This window comes from Magnusiomyces paraingens (assembly GCF_902498895.1).
Source record: "Magnusiomyces paraingens strain CBS 517.90 genome assembly, contig: contig3, whole genome shotgun sequence".
Lineage (NCBI taxonomy): Eukaryota > Fungi > Ascomycota > Dipodascomycetes > Dipodascales > Dipodascaceae > Magnusiomyces > Magnusiomyces paraingens.
In genome coordinates this window covers 3,983,778-4,000,406 of record NW_022474069.1, presented here as the reverse complement: position 1 = coordinate 4,000,406, position 16,629 = coordinate 3,983,778, and the positions used below count along the sequence as shown (strand labels likewise).

General features: G+C 39.9%; 5 protein-coding genes across 5 annotated transcripts; 1 reads left to right on the top strand and 4 right to left on the bottom strand.

Annotated features, from left to right (window-relative positions):
• Positions 1–1,667: 1,667 nt before the first annotated feature.
• Positions 1,668–2,561, bottom strand: SAPINGB_P004527 (60S ribosomal protein uL18; the record flags this gene model as incomplete). The annotated part of the gene is made up of 1 exon (XM_031999242.1): positions 1,668–2,561. The coding sequence occupies one exon, from the start codon at positions 2,559–2,561 to the stop codon at positions 1,668–1,670; it is 894 nt and encodes a 297-aa protein (XP_031855133.1).
• Positions 2,562–4,128: 1,567 nt separating this feature from the next.
• On the bottom strand, positions 4,129–5,211 carry SAPINGB_P004526 (uncharacterized protein; the record flags this gene model as incomplete). Its single annotated transcript, XM_031999241.1, has 1 exon — positions 4,129–5,211. The coding sequence occupies one exon, from the start codon at positions 5,209–5,211 to the stop codon at positions 4,129–4,131; it is 1,083 nt and encodes a 360-aa protein (XP_031855132.1).
• A 1,391-nt stretch (positions 5,212–6,602) lies between these two features.
• Positions 6,603–8,225, bottom strand: SAPINGB_P004525 (uncharacterized protein; the record flags this gene model as incomplete). The annotated part of the gene is made up of 1 exon (XM_031999240.1): positions 6,603–8,225. The coding sequence occupies one exon, from the start codon at positions 8,223–8,225 to the stop codon at positions 6,603–6,605; it is 1,623 nt and encodes a 540-aa protein (XP_031855131.1).
• Positions 8,226–8,437: 212 nt separating this feature from the next.
• Positions 8,438–13,535, top strand: SAPINGB_P004524 (uncharacterized protein; the record flags this gene model as incomplete). The annotated part of the gene is made up of 6 exons (XM_031999239.1): positions 8,438–8,571; positions 8,650–9,415; positions 9,687–10,077; positions 10,352–10,402; positions 10,461–10,537; positions 10,587–13,535. The coding sequence occupies 6 exons, from the start codon at positions 8,438–8,440 to the stop codon at positions 13,533–13,535; spliced, it is 4,368 nt and encodes a 1,455-aa protein (XP_031855130.1).
• Positions 13,536–13,608: 73 nt separating this feature from the next.
• On the bottom strand, positions 13,609–15,252 carry SAPINGB_P004523 (uncharacterized protein; the record flags this gene model as incomplete). Its single annotated transcript, XM_031999238.1, has 1 exon — positions 13,609–15,252. The coding sequence occupies one exon, from the start codon at positions 15,250–15,252 to the stop codon at positions 13,609–13,611; it is 1,644 nt and encodes a 547-aa protein (XP_031855129.1).
• Between the last annotated feature and the right edge of the window lie 1,377 nt (positions 15,253–16,629).

Genomic DNA, 16,629 nt, shown 5'->3' with positions numbered 1-16,629 from the left:
TAAAGTGTGTTGCTCATTCAAGCATGTTTTATGTGGCACCTATCATAGCTTTACATCAATCACTAATATTGCGGATTTAGCTCAGTTGGGAGAGCGCCAGACTGAAGTTACAACTTTGGTCTAGTTAATCTGGAGGTCCTGTGTTCGATCCACAGAATTCGCATATTTTTTTACGTTTTATTATAATTTTTTGATGTTTTTTTAATTTGGGTTGGTGTTGTGTTGAAAAGTGTGAAGCAGAAGTTTGAATTGTTCTCAAAAGTTTTGGGTGTTGTGTGTTGCGTGGTTTTGGCGGTACAAAAGCAGAATTATTGGCTAGTGGGCATTTAACTTTTTGGTAGAAACGACCCAGGATTCAATTAAATATACCATTGCTCTGATCTTAAAGTATCACTAGAGTTACTATATAGACGTTAACTGATAGGTGCAAATTGAATGAATGAAAGATCTAATATAAAGTAATATTGGTATCAAGCTTAAAAGAATTTTATTTTTAAAAAATTATTAAGTGATAAATTGAAGTATTATCTACAGTTAAAGAAACAAAAGCACCTTGAAATCTAATCAATTGCAAATAATTTTAGCGCTTGTAAATTTAAATAAAGATATATATTAACTTTTAAGTAAACATTTCAACAAGCAGTTTTATAATCATGTATTGAAAACCGAACCGAATTAGTACATTTATTAGCACTGACTATTACTGTTAAAACAGAGATTTTTCATGAAAATGTATTTAAAAAACGATTCTGTAGATTCACGAATAATATATATATAGGAAGCAAATAATTTATTTTCAAAATAAGTATTTATCAAATTTATAATTATATTTTATTGAAATGTAGTGTAGTGTAGTATAAAACAGAGTTAGTAGATTTTTAAATGCTCTTGATAATGATAATCGATTAATATTGAGCAGAATGTCATTAAGGACAAGTTCGAGCGGTTATGCACAATTTATTTTCTGTATTCAGATTTGTCCTATTAAAATACATCTGTTATTTAGGTACCATAAAAATAATTTATGTATTTTGGTCTAAGCTTAGAGCTGATTTATATCTTTTTTTTTCCCTACATATACAAACATAAATTTTTTGGAAAATAATGACATGAAATCTTAGATGTTTGTTTGTTTGTTTTTATTCAAGGTTGAAATCTTAGATTTATGAGAAATGCTTGTGATAAATGAAATACAGTAAAAACATATGTGAATTTCTTAATGCCTACACAAAGTTTTTAGAGAAGCCAGCCGTATCTATGAAAAAATTTACAGCATTCAAGAAAAAATAGCACTCAAAAAATGTCTATCTAGAAACCAGCAATTGGAACCAAAAATCCAATATTAAAGTAGACATTTCAACATTTTGCAAGATTACCAATGATGTTTTTTTTTTAGTTTTTCTGCTTTGTTTTTGCAAAATTCATTATGGTAATGGAGACGACTTATCATATCAGTTTCAAATTAGGAACAAGCTCGAGTGTTAAAAATATCATGGCGAACTGACCTTTAAACTTTCAAGAATTCATATCAAACGCATTTCAGGTAGAAAATGCTCAATAACTACAACATTGGATACTAAATCACAAAGATAAAGCAAAGACACATTAATTAAAAAATCATTAACTTTTTTTTATTATTTTTTTATCATTACACAAAAACAGGGAGCTTACAAGGTGTTGTTGATAAACTCAGCAGCCTTAGCAGCAACGCGAGCCTTTCTCTCCTCAAGAGTAAGCTTCTTCTGTCTCTGGTTCTTCTTCTGGGCCTTGTAGTGGTCCTTAGACTTCTTCTCAGTGATCTTGGGAGAAGGATCCTCGCGGATCTTCTCGTGGGCATCAGAGTAAATGTCCTCAATGGCATCAGCCTCAACACCGTCCTTGATGTAGCTCTGGAAAAGCTCACGGTATCTCTCCTCATCATCATCAATCAGCTCCTCCATGTACTCAGCAACGTGGCCGGCAACAATGTACTTGCGGAGAGTGTCACCATCGAGCTCCTCGGTCTCAATGTCGTAACCGGGGTATCTCTTGGGAGAGTGGGGGACGTAAAGACCACCGTCGGAGGCACCCTTAAGGACACCAAAAATGCGGGCACCAGTGGTAGTGCGAGCAACACCGACATCAAGGAAGACCTTGAAAGGTCTGGGAGCATCCTCAACAGCCTCAACAATAGAGAACTCACCGGAAGCCTCCTCGTCACCAGTGTAGGTCTCGTCAAGGCCAAGCTTCTGGAGAGCACGGCGGGCGACAAGGAGACCGACAGCATAACCAGCGGCCCAGTTGGTAAGACCGTGCTTGATGCCGTAGCGGGGGAGCTCGTGGGCGTAAGCAGCAGTGAAGACAACATCGCCAGTGATCTGGGAAGAGATGATCTGGGCAGTGATGTCCTTCTTAGAGAATCTCACGACAAGTCTGTACTTGGGAGAAGCGTACTTGGCCTTGTGCTGTGTGACAAGTCTCTTACGAGCATAGTAATCAGTCTTACCCTCACGACGACGGCGGAAGGGGACCTGGAAGCGCGAGTGGTACGCAGGGTTCTGGGTATTAGGGTTGAAAGGCATCTTTACTATCTCAGACTGCGGTGGCTGTCGATGGGAACCAAACAATAGGGCAACGGAGGGGGGAGGAAAAAAAAAAAGGAAGTGAAAAAGGGGGGGGAGGGACGAGGGGGACTGGAGGTGTGGGTACGAATGCGAAAAATTTTGTGAGTGGGTATTAGTGTGGGTATGGGTTTGGGTTTGTGCTTGATATGTGTCGATTAGAGCCAAGTGCAAATTTTTTCACGCCGCACAAAACACCCCTATTAGGTAAACTTTAAGAAATGATGACCTTTCAACTCAAGCTTTGGCTTGGATACTAATGCCATTATACAAATTTCATTTATTATTTTAAATCTTATAGTATTTCATTGATTTACTCGTTTACGTTTAATGGCAATACAGAAAGCTTTGCTCAAAGGCATATTCCAGCAGAAATTGTAATACCACTACTTAAACCTAAATATCACGTGATTAATTGACTGCAATTATTCATAATTGGTATTATAGACCCATATATACACGCACAAATAAATTACAGAACTTTATATTTTATTAAAAACTAGGGCTATTAATTTTTTCTTTTTAGGGCTTCATTAAATTTTTTTTGCAGTCTACACATTTAACTTACACCTTTTTCTTTTCAATTTTCAACACACTTTTTTTTTTTTTTTATATATAAAGACCATCTCTACTCTCCTAATAATCTTTTTTATAATAACAATATGATTAATGGCTATTTTCTGTAGCTTTATTTGAAATGGTATGTTCTTTAAGTTCCCAATCTGATACTCTTTTATTATACTCTCAAACTTTTTTTTAAATGATGAAACACTTTGGTCCGTGTTGATGAGAAGGACGTAAGACCCCTTTGAATGAATACAAACCCATTTTCACTTTCAATTTTCTGATTTTTCTTTTACATTTTATTTGATTTTACCAAATTTTTTCAAAATAGTATTTGCTAACATGTGCTATTAGGTTTTTTATTATTTTCATTGATTCCAGCTGATCGTTTTGTTTCATTAAGATGAATATACTCTTGATACTCCCTTAATGCATTTACTGTACTTGTAGAGAACTTACAGATGGATTGCAGAAGGCTGCTTGAGTTAAGTTGACCGTTAAATGTCTCAATTATTGTGTAGTGAAAGCCACTCCGACTTTCGCATTCTTGCTAGATACTCGAAATTGAAAATTTAAGTTAATTAGCTTAGGATTTTAATTTTGGTATTTGCTTAATCACGATAGTGAAAGATGCTTACCAGTTAAGGCAACTCATGCGGTTAATCTTTTATACCGATGGTAGTTTTTCATCTGAAATGTTTAGCAACTAAGTTAAGCTATATAGTTTCAATAGGGTTGACCAAGTTTTGTTTTTTCTGTATCTGGCAGGTAGAGAATGATTAAGAAATTTGAAATGCTGCATTTAAATAAGTTGTTAACTAATCAATGGGTTTAATTGAAATCGAGACGTAATTATTACATCAATATCAACGATTAAGTTGATCTATCAAAATAACTTAATGAAGAGTTGTTTAAATTTTCCTATAAAAAAAAAGCTATGTCATGTATTTAGTGATTAAACAAGTTATACCCAGCCATTAAAGCCAGGATCAGTTAATTTATTTTCCTCCAAATTATGACCAGAATAACAATTTCTATAAACCATCCTATAATTAAGTTTTCTTCTTGCCTTGACATCAAAAAAAATGAAATTATTTTCGATCAATCTGTAATCAACATCAGGTATAGAAACAGGTTTTGCTCTTTTGGTCATTAGAACTTGTCTAAGACTCGATGGCTTCATTAACAATTTATATAACCATGGTGATGCGTGAAATCCATATTCTGCTCTAAGATGTAAATAAGAAATGTTTGAAAAAAATATGAGAGAAAAAAGGCACTCGTAAAATAGTATGGAGGAAAATTGTCTGTTTAATGTAGTAAAGGTATCGTCTGTAACGGCCTCCATTGGGTTTTCAATCCAAATTTTATGAAATAAATCCAGTAAATATTGATCATCAACTGATTCGTTCATATAATCCAATTTAAAAGGCTTTGAAATATCATCGTTGTAGAATTTTGAAAAGGTATAATTGTCAACAAGCTCTTCCTTACTGATACCTTCAGCAGAAGTTGCAAACTTTTCAGCTATATCAAAATACCGAGCAAATCCGCTATTGTACATAACCGATTTTGACAAATTGACTTCAAAATTGACAAGAGACTTCAAGGAAGCAAAACATTTTAAAAATCCTTTTTCGAATGTTGGACCAATTATAACCGACAAAGTTGTAAGGGACATAGCAAGCGGATCAAACAAAAGATTCTGGTTAGGGAAATCCAAAAACACATTAGCAGTAGTAATATTGGGGAAAGATATGTAATTGAGAATGGGTGAAATCAGACCGCTTGTATCCAATGAAAATGCAGTGACACAGTTTAAAGTTTTAATATTATTTCTTGGCAGGATCACACTGGAGTAATTTCCGTTGTTTTCAACTTTTCTAAATCTTAGTTCAAAAGATTCTAAAATTTTGGGGTAAGCCTGAAGAATAGTAAAAGTGTCATGAACTTCAATAAGATCATCTTCTACTCTCAAGACTTCTAAGTCACACTTGACACGCTTTAGTTCTGGAAATTCGACAAGCTGTTTCAATATAAACTTCATTATCAATGGGTCGATATTAAAAAGAATGATATTTTCGAGAAGAGGGAGTGCCAACCGACTTGATAATGAATATTCGGGGCTTTGTATGTAAGTTAAATCAAGAGACTTAGTTAACATAAATGACTGAGAATTTTGCATCAAGTATTTAGCCGACTTTTCGTCTATTGAATTAAGGGAAAGATGATGGGTGAAGCTTCCTTCCTTTTTTGAATTAGATTTTCGAACAAATTGCTGAAGTGAAAAGTAAAATGATTTAGAGCTTTGATAGTAAATCCACGATAAATCCTGAGTAGGTAAAAATACGATAGAATTGAGCGAAGTGTAGAATTGTTCATGAAAAGAAGAAAATTCAATCTTGCGGGTCAAAATGTTTGTTGAGCTAAAAATCAATTTTTTAACTTTATTGTTTAGAAACCAGGAATATGATGAAGGATTTTCAAAAACCTTTAAAGGTATGATTGTATATTTGGGATATTTCTCTCGGAATTCAAAAGAATCTCTATGACTATTTTTGTTTAGTGAATCTGAAAAAAAATCTGCCGTTTCGGATGCTAAACAATGGCTCCATTTTATAGACTCATAAGTTTTTTGCAAAGAATAACTGGTTCTGCATAAAATTTCCAAGTCTGAAGCTCTAAGATAGTCGGATAAGCATTGATGTATATCCAAAGGTAACTCGTCAAAATTTGAGGTTGGTTTGTAGAGGCAGGTGGTTGCAGGTTCAAAATCCATAGTGTTTAACAAAAGTTTTAAATACAATAAGGTAAAAAAATATAAATATTTAAAGCACTAAGAAGGAATTAACAAATAATTCCAAACGTTTTAGAGAAATGTGTTTAAAATAAATGAATCAAGAGAGGCGATATAGAAAAGTATATAAGGTATCTGATAAACTTTCATTTTTAGATATTTCATGTAGCTGAAAGATTTCAAGACTTAACTTAATTTGAACTAAGAATTAAAATAAAGTCATTAAATAAAGATGTGATTGGATGATTGAAAAAAAAAATTTACCGTCATTTTGACTCTTAAAAGTAATAATATATGATATATATCATCTTACGTGGGAATATATTGTGAGGGACAGTGTTGTATTAAACGATCGATGGGTGGCTTTGCAGATTGTTACCTATATATAGGTCACCTATAATTTAAGATTTTTGTAGTTAGCAAAAAAAAAGAAAAAAAAATAAGCGATTTTCTAATGACCTGTTTTAGACTCATGTCAAACAATCAAAACCACATGGCGATATTTACAATAAAGATTCTAAGTCTTGAAAAGTTTTTCTTTTTTAGAAAGGTTATTTTTATGTATCTTTCGGATTAACCATGAAAAAGTATTATAATTATTATTTATTTGCTCATTTATTTTTGTTAGTATTATTTTTCGTCTAAAGATCCACATCAAACCCAACACCAAGCTGCCATCCCTTGCGCACAGCAGCCTCCGCGCTCGAGGGAACGACAAATGGCGCGCTATAAATAAGCTCAAGCTGAGCTGCAGATGTCCGGTAGATAAGACCTAGACCACCTGAAGTTGTAGGGCTGTCGAAGATACTCTTGTAGAGAGAGCGAACACTACGGTCTGGGGCAGTGGAGCCTTCTATTAGTGAGGCTTGTGTAAAATAGGCAAGTACGCGAAGAGGTGCAAGATATTCTGCGGCAAAACCACGCGTGAGCCGGGGGAGTTTAAGAAGCACACTGACGGAACCTGCAGCATAAGCATCACCACCAATTGCATCAGCGCCATCTCTGGGGCCAAGACCAGAGGGTGTGTATGCATGGAGGAAGACACCTGGAGGGCTGGATGAAGATGCACTGATACCTCCATTGGGTCCACCGAGGAAAAAGCGATCGTAAAAAGTAGATGATTGCGCATATCCGGGTCTGGCATATGACCAGAGAAGACCAGTACCGGCAGCAGCACTGAAAACAATATGGTCATTTTCGGGGTCAAGAGACTTAGAAGCTTGAGCAACAGCTTGAGTCTTGAGGAAAGCTACATCACCAGAAATTTTGGAAGCGTCACCGAGACCAGCAGCCTCAGTCTGCCAATCAAGAAGATATCCACCATCAACAAAAAGTGGAGAGTCTGGTTTGGAGGTTCTCAGATCAATAGCAAATCGAGAATAGACAGAAGTCTTGGTCGATTGAGCTGGTGTGTTTTTGACAGTTTCGGAGGCTGAGCCAAGGTCTGAAAGAGTGCGTTGAACAGTTGCAACACCAAACTCGGCAAAACTAGCGGGATGGCAGGGAGAATTGGCGACAAGTTTGAGAGAAGCACCGCGAGCGCCAGTGGCAAATGCTAGGGACGGGTATGCAGCGGTGTTGTCAGTGCTAAAGGCAGAAAGATGAACACGGTTGTCGGGAGATTTGATGCAAAGAGGCGCGGAAAATTCAGCGGCATATGAGGCGGAAGCAGTGGGAGAAGTCTCACGACTGGCTACAATTGAAAGTGTTTCAGCACCACCAAGCAAGTTCTTAAGAGCAGCAGTGGCAGAAAATGCAGCAGGACCATTGTCGCGAACAACACTCTTCAAGTGAATAGGATGAGGATTAGCCTGTGTAAGAATAAGGGTAGCCTTGAGGTCAAGAGGCTTAATACCACGGTAAGGTTCATGGAGGGGATTGTCATCAGAAGCAAAATCCGGAGAACTTGACGACTCGTTTTCAGCGGCCAGAAGAGCCTTGTAGGGGGTCACAGTAGCCAGGTCAAGCTTGAATTCGGCTGCTGAGTAGGTTCCAAAACGTTTGAAACGACGCGCTGTGGCATCAAGCTGCTTCAAAAGCTCTGGAAGAGTGCGAGTGGCCGGTGCATTGACAAGCGGGTCAATTTGAGCGCGAAGGAAAGATGAGCGGGTTTTAGAGCCAGCACCCTGGACCTTAAAAGAAGCAATAGAAACCGGAAGGGTCTGGTTGGCAGCAAGAAGTTTTGCAACGTCGTCGGGAGAATAGCTAGAGTATGCAATATCGTGGAAGTCCGCGAGCTTATCACCAAAGATGGGGGATGCCATTGTGATGGTGGAAGGTTGCTTTGGTTGCTAACGTAGTATGTAATGGGGGATTTGGTGCTGATGAGCAAGGTGGTGGTGGTGATGCCTGAATGGAGGTTTTTTTTATTTTATTTTATTTTATTTTTTCTTTTTTTCTTTGGCTAGGCATCTGGAGGGCGGTGATTGGGTACACCAAATAAAAATTGGGCAAGAACACACAAAATTTGACAATTATGACTTCCAAACCCGTTGCCAACGACACCACTCAGAGATCCTCTGTACCCCGTTCGTTACTTCCACCGAAAGCTCCTTCTGGAGCACCCGAAGCTTTCAAGGCTCTCATCCAAGCACTGGATGACGCGAGAGTGTAAGTGTGATGAGCTAAGTGTAGGCTGCGGCTCTCCCAATCAACTAATCTAACAGTGGCGTGTTTGAATACCACCAGCACTCAAGTCCAGATTTTACCTGCGGACCCAGGACCTGAGTATCCACCAGGTGCACTTGTAGTTCCAATTGAGGGAGGGCATGGAAATCTCATTGCTGTCGAAGGTGTTTTGGCAGTTCCCAAGAGACTTCTTAAAGGCGCCTTTCTCCATGCTAATCGTGTTTTTCATGAGCTTCTTTACGGATACATTGAGAACGATGAAAATGTGGTTTTGGCAACAACTAAAGTAATTCTATTAACTGTTACTGAACATTTACCTGCCATAAACGCGCGAAAGCGAGTAATTATGGGTAATATCGACCTTTTAAAGGCTGAACTTATCTGGCAAGCTCAACTCTTTTGCAGCGCTCTACCCAAACAAACCAAGTCGCCAATGTTATGGCGCCATCGTCAATGGGTTGTTGCGCAGCTGGACCGCAACGTTATTGAGTACGAAGCTGAAATTGAGATTATTTTGGCGGCAGCACATATGCATAGATGCAATTATTATGCGTGGGCATACGCAAGGTGGCTGTTGCGAGGTTGGAAGCCGAGTGCCAAAGGTACTGACAGTGATGCCATATACGTTCGGGTTCTAAACTTTTGTCGAGCACATGTTTCGGACATTTCAAGCTGGACCTTTTTACTTGATTATTTGGCTGGGTTACCAGAGATCAAAAGTAATGTTGATTTAACGGAAAAACAAAAGAATTGTTTAGCTGATAATGTAGAGGCCATTGAAGCGTTTAAACAGGTTGCACCGGGACACGAATCTATTGAATATTTTGTACGTTCCGGGCACCGGTTATGTGATCTATAAAAGGTCTGTGTGTGTGTGTGTGTGTGTGTGTGTTTGTGTATGATATATAGTCAGGTTTAGGTTTTATTTTATTTTATTTTTTTTTTAGATTGAAAATTCGAATTTTTTCCACTTAATGGCAAACCTCCACAGCTTAAACAAATTTAAAAAATGGCACCAAACGCCAGAGACTCTTATGGTACGTGATTGGACGTGCCGAAGATGGCAATCGACCTCTTTAGAATAAAAGACTAATCAGCTAATCTGCGCAGATGCCCCTATGGAAGACTTGACTTCTGTAGATAACACCGTGGAGGATGTTAGCAAGGCCGCTGAGGCTATGCGCAGTATCGAGGGCTGGATCCTGATTGCTACCAATCTCCACGAGGAAGCTACGGAGGAAGACGTGCTGGACTTTTTCTCTGACTTTGGCACTGTTCAAAACTTGCACTTGAACCTGGACCGACGTACAGGTTATGTCAAAGGTTACGCGTTAATAGAATTTGCAACACCAGAGGAGGCACGCGCCGCAGTCCTTGACGGTGATGGTGCAGAGCTGCTAGGACGCCGAATTAACGTGGATTTTGCAATTGTTCAACCCACAGGGAAAGAAGAAAATGAGACTCAAAGCAGCAGAGATAGAGATGTCAGTATGAGTCCAGAGAGGCGGACTCCTCGTGATCGGTCACAAAGTCCAAGGCGATAAGCCAAAAAAAAAAAAAAACATACCTTTATGTACACTGAAAAATTGAAAAAAAAAAAAATAAAAAAGTTTGGAACCTTTCATTTTACCAACTATCAAATACTTTCCTACTACACTTATTATTCTAATATACATACACACACACTTACAAATGTGGTTTGCTACGCTGCCAAACGGTATGAACATAATTTGTTCTTTTACAATCTAGCTAACGTGCTTAGGTATAACCGTCTATTTAAAGCCCGGCAAGCCATATAGAATTGGCCGCAAAAGTAAGTGATTTGGCATTTTAAAATCCATCTTCCCCATTTTCTAATAAATTTTTTCTAGATTTGGAGCTCACACTTAACTCCAAGGCCGTTTCACGACACCACGCAACAATCACAGCTGAAAAAGCCGATGGATCAGTAAGTAAATACCAGAAATTAATAAATTTTTTTTGGCTGACTTTTCCAGGGGGCTTATAATTTAACCGTATACGATGAAAGTTCAAAAGGTGGCACATTTATCAATGCTAATACAGAACCCATTCCATCAAAGGAGCCAACCTTAATAACTAAACTTCCCAAGCGATTAAGCAATTCATGTGAATATGCATTTTTATGGCTAGGCAAAAATCGAAGTAGTAGCGTACCGCGTGAATACGAGATCCAGCTCACATGGGTTCCTCTGGACTGCGCATACAGGGTTGACGGTAAATATGCGCGAAGTGTGGAGGATGTGCGAAAGAAAATGGCAGCTCTTGGAATCCACATGTCGGCCAATATGACAGTTTTCACTTGTATGCTTGTTCAACCAGCCACCAAAGACCTACAAGAACGAATTTCTAATAAACTTGTTTATGCACTCACTCAAGGATTTCCCATAGTGACTCCGGATTACTGCACCGAAGTGCAAAAAGTTTTGAACCAGAATCAAGTTAGCTTTGAGGCTCCTGGAATGGCTTTTGTTGATACAGGAAGTAAAGATTTTTTTCAAGTATGGTCATTGACTACAGATTTAGTAATTAAGAGTATTTTACCTGATCCTAGCAAGTTTGTTCCGGAAAATGACATACAGCTTTTACCGGACCCACGACGCAAAAAAATATTTTCTACATTTATCTTTGGTCTCTGGGGCCGCCCGGAATTTGTTCAAGGCCTGAAACCAATATTTGAAGGTGCCGGTGGACGGTGTGCGGTGCATTCAACTCAACTACCAGTTAGCAAAGAGCCTAGTGATGATTTGATTAAAGATATAACTACGTTTCTCGACCTTCTAGCCAACTCACCTGAAAATAGAAACATCTACCGAGTTGTACCTGTTATATCTGAAGATCCTCAGGATACTGTGAATTCTGTAATCATACGTGCTGCGCAAAATCAAGCCAAGGCCATTCGATCGGGACCCGCATATAGTGGCCGAGTGGAAGTTCTACAACCAGTTACAACATCCGAGATTGCCGAAGCCATACGTACGATATCAACTACTGTTATTGAGGGCAGCGTTGAAATTCCAGAGGAAGATGTTCCGATAGAAGTGGATGAGGAAAAAGAAGAGGGAGAAATTTCAGCTGACAGTGTCAAACCAGAGCCTTTAGAGTCCCCGTTAAAAAAAGTCAAGGTAGAAGAGTTGTCATTGACTCAGGCATTTTCAACAACAGTAACAAAATTCAAGCCGCGGTCACGAAATCCATATCTATCGGGGCTGACAAAAACTACTGCATTGGACGACTACGTGGGGTCGGCGGGACTGGCCAAACCGACGAAATCTGTGCCTGCAAAGGCTGCGCGGACAAGAAGCAAAAAAGCTATTGGTGGTTCTGGAAAGGAGAAAAATCTATTAGATCTATGGGCATCCATGCCTGTAGTAGAACATAAACAAGATCTCAATTTAGATCCAGATCCGATACTGCAGCCGGAAGCAGAGCCAGAGTTAGTACCAGAAGAGGAAAAAGAACCGGAGGCAGATGAACTATCTGAATCCCCTTCAGCAAAGCGTCGTCGGATATCACGACTTGAAATTCTTGATGACGAAGCTGAAGATGCAGACGAAGTTACTAAACTTGCACGCCAACCGCACAAGCCTGAACCACAACAAGAATTTCTTTCAAAGGCTGCAAATAATTTGGCTCAGACCTCTGCAGATACAGCCTTTGTATTTGCCAAAAAACGCAAGACCAAGGTCCATTTTGCGCAAGCAGTGCTTGCAACAAAAGACACACTGGAAGAGGGGATTGCAGGAGATGCTAATATAGAGTACACTCCTGAAGAAGTTGCTGCAATGCGTAATCTGGCTATTGTGGACGAGATGGAGATGGTGGAACCTGGCGTTGAAGGGCCCACACGTGCATCAACGCGTGACACGGTTGTCTCGCCATGTGATATGCGACCAACGAGTGGGAGCATGAGCGAGAGTAAGTGGGGGTTGCGGCCTAATTTTAAATCTTTTCGCAAGTCATCTGTATACGGGTCTGGCAGTGTGTGGGATCCAAACATCAGCAAAACCAATGGTACCGACCAGCCTTCAGTTTTCGTGACTGCTGTCATTGAACTGGTACAAGCGAACCCCAATGAAAACCGGTTGCGCAACAACAAGGAGTTTTTGGAGCTGGATGTGCGCAAAAAGAGCCGGGAGCGGATGGCTGAAAAAGATAAGGAAAATGATAACTCTACTGATGCGAATGCGAATGCAAATGCAATGGCTTTGGTACGAAGAAAGGACTCGCAAGACAGTTTATTTGTAGGAGGGATCAGGGAAGATGAAGAGGAAGAGGAAGAAGAAGAACAGCTTAACCGTGTTTTTGAGGATAAAAGGCCTGCGGCTAAAGTATCTGCTGATGAATTTTCTTTGGTAGTTGCTGGGAGTCGGAATGAACCTCATAACGAGTCTGTCGAGTCTGATTCTGAGTCTGAGTCTGAGTCTGAGTCTGATTCTGATGAAGAGGAACGAAACCAGTTGGTGGTCGCAAAGCGACGGAGGATGGATATTGTACCCCAGTTACGACGGGACGTTATTGTACGCAACGGGATTGTACCGCGCAGACCGCAAAGTTTGTTACTTGGTGGGCCTATTGAATCTAATCAGTGGAACGGCGGGTATAACCAGAGACAACTGATGCCTCCTCCTAATGGGGATGATGAAGAAGAAGAAGAAGAAGAGGAAGAAATTAACCGTATGATTGGAAATGGTGAAGAGAGAGTACCTTCTCAAGATGAGAATGAAGATGAAGATGACGATGAAGAGCAAGAGTTGCGGTTAGATCGGCCACGAATTGTTATTGAACGACGAACACCCCAGGCAGGACCACGACGAGGTGGACTTCTTTTGAGTGCTGGATCCGGCGGTTCTAGAAACAATACTCGGACGCCAACAACTCATGGGTTTTTAATAGAAGATGAAGATGAAGAAGAAGAAGAAGAATAGGAAAACAATTAATATAAAGCAATTCTAATTATACAGAAAAACACACACACACATAAAAAAACATAAAAAGAATTTAAGGAGTATTCAAGACAGGAGCAACTTGAGCTTCTTGTTCAAGACTCTTGCGTTGAATTCTCTTGACCTGGACCTTGACGTAGGTAAGGAAGGAAATACCAATAACGATGGTAATGGAGACAAGCATGATGTTTACTGGAGTTGGGTTACCAGCAAAGACGTTGTGGGTGGTTGCATCAAGCTGGGCCTGGAGGACGTTGAGGACGCCGGCAATGCAAATAATAACACCGTAGATACGACCAAAGGTTTCAAAGCCAAAGACCTTAGCAGCATAGTCTGAGACGGAGGTATAGTAAAAGGGTCTGTAAACGACGAGAAGAGAAATGTTAAGAGCACCGGCAAGGAACGAGTTAGGGATCATGCCGAGAACACCAAAGGTGGTGGAGACACCAAGGAGAACGGAAAGAACGCCAAAGGTGGAAAGATTGTCGAGAGCAAGGCCAATGAAGGGGATGGAGATAAGACCACCGAGAGGCAAAGCAACGTCAAAGAACTTGTTAAGTTGGACAGCCTTTTCGTAGCCACCAAGGAGGTAAGTGTACTGGGAAAGAACGGAAGCAACAAAGTAGTTGATACGAAGCATTTGGATAGTGGTGAAGAGAGCCATGAACCAGAACCAAGGAGTTTTGAGCTGGGAGGCAGCAGATTGGCCGTGAAGAACACCCCAAACACCAGCATGCTTTCCAATAGAACCAGGCTTATCATGGGAAACTTCGTTGTTATCAATCTTGGATGCAATGGTGGCTTCCTCAATGGTTTCGGAATGGACCAACAGGTTAGTGTTGGTACGAACAAGGGGACTGTGTTCAGTGGGTTCTTGCTCTTCGACATCATCAATGGCGGAGTCGCCAAGGAAAGAGGGGCCAGCAGCACCAGTGCTGTCGACAAAGGAGGCGTGACGAGAGCGGTAAGATTCAGTCTGGATGACAGAGTCTGGAAGAGCGGCATAAGACATGCGACGAATCTTCTCTGGGGTAGGACTAGAGGGTGAAGCATAAGACTCCTTGGGCATGATAGTTACCTGAATGACAAAGATGAAGATAGGAACAGCTAAGAAAAGTGTGAAAAACTTGTAAAGAGAGAAGGTACCACCAGAGGACTGGTAAGCCAGACGGTAAAAGAGGAAGACAGCGGATGAGGAGTCAAAGGCACCAGTGAGGAGGGCCAAAATGAGACCAGAGGACTGGGGGAAAGCATTTGACAGATGGAAGGATGAGATGAAGGTGAAGGGACCGGCAAGAGCCAACATAGCGTAGCCAATAACATAACCGTCAAAGAGGGTGTTGGAGGCAGCTCCACGAAGCACCAGACACGCTGCAGCAACGAGGAAGGATCCGAGAACACCGCAGAAGCGGGGTCCGTAAATGTCGAGAGCGGAGCCAACCACGAGGGCCGAGATGTTTGTAACGACGGCAGCAATGGTGAACATCATGTTCAGGGCCAGTTCCTGATTGCGGCAAATGTGAACATTGTGTTCAACTTCGTCTGGGGTGCAGCGTTCACGATACACGCCTTCGGACACCAGCACAGGCTTAAGAGCCGCAAAGCCAAACGAGGTGCCGGCTACGAAAAGACACCAGAGGATGGAGCAGGCGACTTGGGCAATACGCTTAGCCTTTGGGACAGAGTTGCGGTCAATCATAATAGTATGTATATGTGTATATTATATGTGTGTGTGTGATGATAGTAGAAGAAATAGAAAGTAGGATAAAGTACTAGTGAAAAGGACTAGACTAAAACAGAAGATAAAAAAATTATATTTATAAAAAAAGGGATTTAATAAAAGTAGAAAGATAAAGAAAAAGATAAAAAAAAAAGAGGAACCGGGCGGTTTTTATACTACTGGGAATGTTCCACATTGAACACTAACAACAAAGAGAGAGAGGGCAAGCCAACTGCTGCATGGAAAAAGAAATGCTACAAAACAAAACGGAAGAGAATAAAAAAAAATTATAAAAACTTTTTCAAAAACGGAATTTCTCAGTTTTGCTTTTTTATTTCTGTAAAAGAGTAAGTAACTATATTCTGAGTATTAATATATATATATATGTATGAATATAGCGGAGACACCCGACAGTTGACCAGCCAGCCAGAATAAATTTACACGGGTGTTTAGAGTATTAAGTTGGTAACTAAAGGAATTTTTTTTTTCACACTAAAGCAACACACACCTTTATCAACAATCCTATTTAGAATCAAACATTTTCTTCCATTGCTAAACAAGAAACAAACACGAGGGACCCATCGTGGTCTGGCATATGGGGGGAGAAGAATTGAAAGCTTCAGGAGTTCAGGGAAAGATGGCCTTTAATGATGCCGAGCAAAGTAAATAGAAGAATAATCAGATACACAAGCTACAACATCAACATCAATATGAACGCAATACTTTTACATCCTGGGCAATTTTTTTTTTTTTTTCAATAAAAGATCTCTGTTTCTTTGAAATTTTTTTTTTATTTTCATTTAAAGCCTTATCCTTGGAATTATTCTTTTTTTTTTTTATTATTTTTCACAAAGCAATATTTTACCAAATATTATTATTCTGATTATATTCTGAAATAATTCAGTCCCTTTAGGTCTACACCGATAAGCCTTAACCAGCCAATGAACAGCCACTACAGCCGTCGGGTTGAGCCGCTGGCAGCGCACGGCTGCATACCCTAAAAAAATATTATGGTGTTCCATCACATTGTCGGCCTTATCCGCTTGCGCAGTTGCAACACCAGTAGAGCCTACATGTTACACACATGTTACATGGGTGCAACAGGTCCTGCTCATCTAACTTGTAAACAAGTTGTAACAAGTGGTAACAATTTGTAACAAGTTGTGACAAGTGGTAACAATTTGTAACAAGTTGTGACAATTTCAAGCCGCATGACGAAACAGGAAGTAAATATTTCACATATTGCACGTGACATGATTTATGCCAGATGGCCACTAAAGCCATTCCTTCTCGCCAAACAAACCGCCACACAATTGTATATTGTATATATATCTCCAGACCAGGAAAAAAAAAGTA